General features: G+C 41.8%; 1 protein-coding gene across 1 annotated transcript; it reads right to left on the minus strand.

Annotated features, from left to right (window-relative positions):
- Positions 1-557: 557 nt before the first annotated feature.
- Positions 558-4,715, minus strand: mych (myelocytomatosis oncogene homolog). The gene is made up of 3 exons (NM_001173631.1): positions 4,556-4,715; positions 2,467-3,051; positions 558-2,006 (listed from the first exon to the last, which is right to left on the minus strand). The coding sequence occupies exons 2-3, from the start codon at positions 3,038-3,040 to the stop codon at positions 1,429-1,431; spliced, it is 1,152 nt and encodes a 383-aa protein (NP_001167102.1). The 5' UTR covers positions 3,041-3,051; positions 4,556-4,715; the 3' UTR covers positions 558-1,428.
- Positions 4,716-6,705: the final 1,990 nt, after the last annotated feature.

Below are 6,705 nucleotides of genomic sequence, written 5' to 3' on the forward strand. Positions count from 1 at the left end.
AGGGGTGGGTGGGTTGGGCTTTCATTTGCTGTTACAGTAACTTCTGTAGGTGGCCAGGTGCCAGGGTTCCCATGCAAGGAAACAATTTTGATTAAATAAGTTTGTTTTCTTTCTGACGGTATTGTGATGTTGACAGTCATGCAGTAAATGTCAAAGTGAAGAACTGAGGTCATACGAATCTAGGTCTTAGGCAGGTGGTTGGGTGTATTCATGTGAGAAAGGTTGTGTCTCTCCATCTAAACACACTGAACTTTGTTTATAATTTGAAAGCGCGACAGGCAAATTGTTTGTGTTATCAGTCACACCCCAGTTTGAGATAAAATTAAGATTATCTTTTGACAAGGCTTTGAAAATAGTTACAGTACCATTTCAATCTGGTACTGTGCAATCTTCACAACTGTCAATCATTCACCCACGCACCTTGACCCAAATACCATAAACGCCTACATAAGTACCGTACACTGATTGTTCAATAGCGGTCTTCTTGGAAGCAAACCATATACATACACCTTGACACGATGCAAGGTATCACAGTCTATATAATAACACAAATAAACTGATTTGTCCATTGTTTATTACATTATAAAAACAAAAGTCTGCTGATGAGCAGAACTATTTACTTGCAAATAAACCAAGAAAAAATAAGACAAATAATTTATGATACATAATAATCAAAAATATATACAAAGAAATCTATATCATTGCTTCTGAGAAACCAAACAAATTGTCAGGTCTGAGACCTGGTCGAGGTAGGTACAGTAAATCATATGCTTTTAACAAAACTTATAAAACATTGTACAGTTACGAGTCGACAACAGAATGAGTTTCAAGGCATGAGAACTGCATTATTTCACAATAACACACCAAATTCCTACCAACAGGTCGGGGCTTTAAAGTTTGTGAGTAAAAGAAGAAGTCTAATTGGATAAATGTGTTAAGACATGACTTTTTTTGCAATTAATGGCAATAATTGGAATACATTACATTCAACCCCTTATTAGAACTCAAACTTTGGATCCAGCCCAAAATAAAAACACAGCAAGAGAACAACCAAGTTCATAACATATGGGGGAATGTGGAAGAGACCGTATTCAAGTTCCATGTTCAGTAACAAATGGCTGCTCACTTTGATATAGCTTACGCTACAAATTAGACTGTTACATGTAGTCTACTTTATGAACAATGACTTTGGCAAATCGCTACAGGGCTGAAGGTGGACCTATTGCTCCAAACCAAACTTTTTTACTCAACCACATTTAACTGTCTCTCAGTAACATTCACTTCTTCTTGAACAGTCACTGCAGGGGATGGACGCCACCATGCAGATTGTGGGGAGCGTTAAATCTGAAGTCCAGACAGGTCTTCTCAACTGGTTTATTTAAATGTCTCTAAATGTTTGTGTTAGACCTCATCTCCTTGGTCCCACCATTACCTCCTGAGCTGCTCCAGTTTAGCTTTGAGCTGCTCCTGCCCGTCTCGGAGCTTGTCTCGCTTGGCGTTCAGTCTCTGGCCCTCCAGCTCCAGGCCGCGGATGCTGTCACGTGCCCTCTTCAGAATGACCACCTTGGAGGCCTTGTCGTTATTGGACAGCTCGGGTACGTTGTCCCTGAGCCGCAGGAAGCAGTTCTTCAGCTCGTTGCGCCGCTGCCTCTCCATCACATTGTGGGTATGCCTCTTCTCCTCCTCGTCCTCCATGTCCGGCGACTGCCTAGAGGAGCTGGACTGGTGGTGACTGCTGAGGTAGTGGCGGGACGAGGATGAGCGGCCCGACGAGCCGTGGTGGTGGTGTCTGTGCGGATCGGAGACCCGGGAGCGCTTGTGGTGGGAGTTTGAGGCGGTCGAGACCTCTGGGCGAAGGGGCGACGTGGGGCAGGGGGCAGCATAATTGTGCTGCAGCTGGATCTCCAGGTGTTGGCGCTTGATGGCGCGCTGTTGCCGCCGGCACTCCTCTACCGACTGGGAGGGGCTGGCAGTCCTCTTCACAGTCACTACGTCTATCTCCTCCTCTGTGGAGAAGAGAATCCACAAGAGATTGGGTTAGCAGTCAATTCCGATAACATTTGAACAACTGCAATTCAGATGCCTTGGCTTTAGACTACCACATTTTTAACTGTGACTTTCTGGACGTTGACAACTTTCCTTCCACGTTGTTTATCATTTTGTATCGCAAGCTTACACAACAGAAAGCCTAACTTATGTTGTTAATTTTTGCTGAAGCTCTTGAGAAATAGAAACGGTGCAAGAAAAACATGGTCCTAATTTAAAATTCCCTTATGAAATCAAGGTGTTTAAAAAGCATGCATGAGGAGGTCCACTCTATTGTACAACTGAAATGTCACTACCTATGTCAAATGGCCTAAAGTCACTTTCTAACAGTTCCTCTTAACATTAAAGCAAATAACTCACATGCTATTGTAACCTTTTCATTTACAAGCACAGCTTAGGCAAGAATGAGGACCAACTCACCAGTATCGCTAGCACTGCTCCAATAAGTTGAGAATTCACCTCCTGCCGAGCCGTAGTCGGAGGTCGACTCGCTGCCTTGCTCCTGACGGTCCTGCCTGTCCAATAGTAAACCCTCATTCTCCAAAGCTTGGCACGCGAGTGCCGCAGTGTGGCAGTCCAGTGTGGAGCCAGCAATTTCCTCAAAAATTCTCGTGTCTATGTCCGAGAGCAGCGGGCTGCTGGAGAGCACGGACGATAGCTTCTCCTCCATAGACTTATCACTGAGGCAATGCCACAAACAGTCGTCGGACTCCTCTGGCTGTTGGTCCTTTGTTCCGGTTGCATTGCCATCGTACAAAATGTCAAAATTCCAATTTAGTTGTGGGTCTTGATCCTCCAGGAGTATATCAGAGACGTAGCTCAACTGGTCCTCCTTGGAAAGTGGTTTGGCATTGAGTCCAACCTTCATCGGAGGGGACTGGGGTGGCGTGGGGAGCGACTGTAGGTCCTTCATCAAGCTCTGGCAGAATTCATCATCAAATAAGAGAGGCTCCGAGTAGAACCAATCTTGCGACTGAGAGAAACTCTGCAGCATTTTGGCTGAATCTGGGAAGAGGGAAGATAAAATGTGTTAAAAAGAACAGTAGAATGCAGTTCAGAATGCACCACCGCAAAAAGGGCAAAATACTATGCAAGTGTGGTGAGAGTTCTCAAACTTTTTAGTGATGCTCTTAGTACTCCATCTGCAAGCACAACGTTTTATTCATGTTTACATCCTTGCCCGCCCCAATGAGGGTGGTCATCAACCAGATGTTATCCCCATGACATAATTTAAACAGCTGGGGAGCTCAGTCTCCAAATTAACATTTTCCTCAAGGAAAGTTCAACATCTCTCCCATTCAGATTCACATTTTCTGGTTGTGCTAGTCGTATGTACGGGATATACACGTCAAACGAAATGCTACTTTTCGTTTCTTTCTCGACAATTCAACAATAAAAAATGATTAAAGATATGAATATGAACAAATTAAATGGCTCAGCAGAATAAAATTAACATTTTATTATAAGTAGGCTGGCTATAATACAGGAATGCACAATTTGTTGGGAAAGGGGGATTGGGGGACAAATGTTTAAATTGGGTAGTATTTAACAATAACATTTCAGAAATATCACAGGTACATGTATATCAATCAACTACAATGCATCTACCACAGTTAGCTTAATAGCTGACGTTTAGTCGAACATTTAAACACCGGAGATTGGTGCTGAAAAACTACGGCGAACCAGCACGCCCACACTTGTCGCCGCTGAACTCAATCGTAAAGCGTGGCTAAAATACCAGTAGACGTTTTAAAGGGCTAAAGTGGTGCAGTTACTATAAACAAGCAGTAGGCTAGCAGAACAGAGAATAACTATGGCAAAACTAGGCTAACGTTACATATGGGCGTTCAACCTGGACATTTCATTTGATTAGTTAAGCTGGGGTGGGTATAATTTGTGGAACGTTCCAACAGAATATGTTCCAAAAACGTCGTAAAGTACAAGGTTGCTAAGAAACAACGCATACAAAGTAGCATGATCAATTCACCTAGCTAACTAGCCGCCGAATAGGAATCAACTCACCACGTAGTTTATTCTTAATGTTTGTCCATAGGCTACCAGAGTGAAGACAGACATTTTTCGTAATAAACGTGATGAATGACAAACTTAATGAAATAGCCCACTCCCTAACTTTGTATGCGTTGTTGGCAACCTTGTTATTTACGAAGTTTCTGGAACAGATTTCTGTTGGAATGTTCCACAAATTATACCCACCCGTTAATCTGAATTTACAAAAAAAATACAAACTAGCCTAGCATGCATCGACAGTTGCACATTAAAAATGTTTGCCAAAATAAAGAATTGAAGCTAAAAATCACTCATGCATAATAAATGACCCTTTCGTGCATTCTGTAATCTATTTTGAAATAGAAGTGTTTTAAACGTCTGATAGCGAGCTAGTTAGACAAACTACGAAAGAAACCCACCTAAATTACCGGCATGTGGGAAAAAACACGTGAAAAAAACCCCATGTGAAATAAACTCTGACCCTGTAAATATAAACTCTTACCTTTATTCTTTCAGGGGGTGAGAAAAGGAAGAAGACGCCTTTTTTCGTGAGTTGTTAAATTCCAACGAAATTTAAACAGAGATAAACTAATGTAATTATTCTGCTGTATCTGAAAGTACTGAAGGTCCACTGCGTTTTAATCTAGCTACCATACCTCACGCACTATACCAGATCGATCTGTGGGTGGGTGTGGCGGCGAGACAGATTTCACTATATACTACCACAGCACAGCAGTATCCTTCCACAGCCCAAAATCGCGCCAAAACGTAACAATCAATATGGGACATTAGATTTTAAATATTCTACTGCCTTTATAATGTTCATTTGGTATAAATACGTATGCATCTGCTCGGAAAATACGGGGACAAAACACACACCGCAGAACGTGTTTAAGGAAAGGTCTATACCGTCTGGAGACGCGGATGGATCTACTCTCCATGCGCATTATGGAATTCCAAGAAAATGGAGGCGGGCTGGGTACAAATTTACACGTGTGTTCTCACAAATGCCGGGTGTCTCGTCTGGTTCTTAGCACCAGCAATAATGATATTAATAATAAGGCATCTTCCGTTTTATGATATGGGAATGAGTTTATGGCTACGTTGGACATTTCAAAGCAATTCACCAGCCAGTCCTGGAACGCACCATAGATTATTTGCACGCATTTACGCCTAACAAAACGAAACGCCCAAACTATAATGCCGAATCTATTAATTCAAATACTAAATAATAGTACGGTTTAACCTTGCGAAAATGGAAGTAGAGGGTACCCTACAATAGTATTCACATTAGTTACATAAGGAAGAGCAAAACTCGGTGGGGAATCACAGATTAGATGATTCATTACATTGACCAGATACTGTAGTATCGCCTGAACAATGTAAAGAAACGTCTTCAAAGATGGAAGGCAGTCGGGAGAAGAAAAGATCAGGTGGGACGGTTCTAGCCAATAAGAGGGCAGATACGCGTGGACAAGGGTTTCCACTAATTACCACAGCCACAAAGTAAAGATAATGCTAAATTGGGGGAAAAAATCATGAAAACCCAAATTTGCTTTTTGCTTCTACTTCAAGGTTAGGGTTAGGCATAGGGTTAGCAGTGTGGTTACGGTTAGATTTAAAATCACATTTTAAGAAGATACATTGTAGATATAAACTGGGTTTATGACTTTGTGGCTGTGGTAACTAGTGAAGACCAAGCACAACTCCTATCTATATAAAGTGTTTTTTCCTTAAAGTTGCCAGGATGTCACGTCTCCTACTTATATCAGTACACTCGTAACAACCTAATCATTATGAAACTTCAGTTCGATCAAATGAGCCACACGTAGCAAATAAACCATTACATGTTTTTTTTCTTCTCCAAATTCAACTCTCTCATTGACCTCCATACAAAAACTCGCTCGGTGAGCGGAAAAGAAAGCCCCCTGCTGGAGAAGACAGATTTTTGGGCCCAGTTACTTCTCTTGCTTCACCATTTACTCTCTGGGGAATGCACTGCGTACTAGAACAAGGAGTATGTGCAGCCGGAGTTGCATCTGATACAATTAGTCCAGACTACAAAGTGGATTTTTGCAATACAAATCTACCCTAATTTTTAAAAAACAAAATAAAATAATGTATTCATTTCTGAAAAACTATAGGAATTATGTCAGTGAGCCACTTTCATACATCTTCATTGACATTCAGTCATGTGTAATCAGTGTGCCAATCAGTAGGCTACCTCAAATAACATGAACAATATTGTCTATATGAGCTAAGATCAGTCTTTGTTAGGAGGACTGACTGGCTGCTGGCTCTTGCTCAACCAGGCTAATATGGGTGAACTGAAAGAGTGGGTTAATGTGCCACCTAGAAGTTTCTGTCAGATTGGCCCACGACGAGATGGCCCACGACGAGAGTAGCCTGTAGAAGAAACTGAATGAACTCTGCTGTCAGACTGGCCCACTGAACCAGTGTAGCCTGTAATAGAAACTGAATTAACTCTGCTCACGCCTCGGCTCGTATAATTTAAGCGCCATAGAACTGCTGCTTTCTCCATGGCTACCTACAAACCATCTCCATGCATGGGCTTATTTCATATTTCAATTACATAAAACATGTTTTTTTTTATCCCATTTCTTGCTGAAATGTAGAGTTTTATTCTGGTAC

The sequence above is a fragment of the Salmo salar genome, chromosome 12, assembly GCF_965601325.2.
Source record: "Salmo salar chromosome 12, fSalSal1, whole genome shotgun sequence".
Taxonomy (NCBI): domain Eukaryota; kingdom Metazoa; phylum Chordata; class Actinopteri; order Salmoniformes; family Salmonidae; genus Salmo; species Salmo salar.

Excerpts from the sequence above, each read along its gene's own strand:
- mych (NM_001173631.1), bottom strand. The coding sequence starts at position 3,040 with ATGCTGCAGAGTTTCTCTCAGTCGCAAGATTGGTTCTACTCGGAGCCT. Across the intron at positions 2,007-2,466 it reads GAGCAGTGCTAGCGATACTG|AGGAGGAGATAGACGTAGTG; the intron begins GTGAGTTGGTCC and ends TCTTCTCCACAG.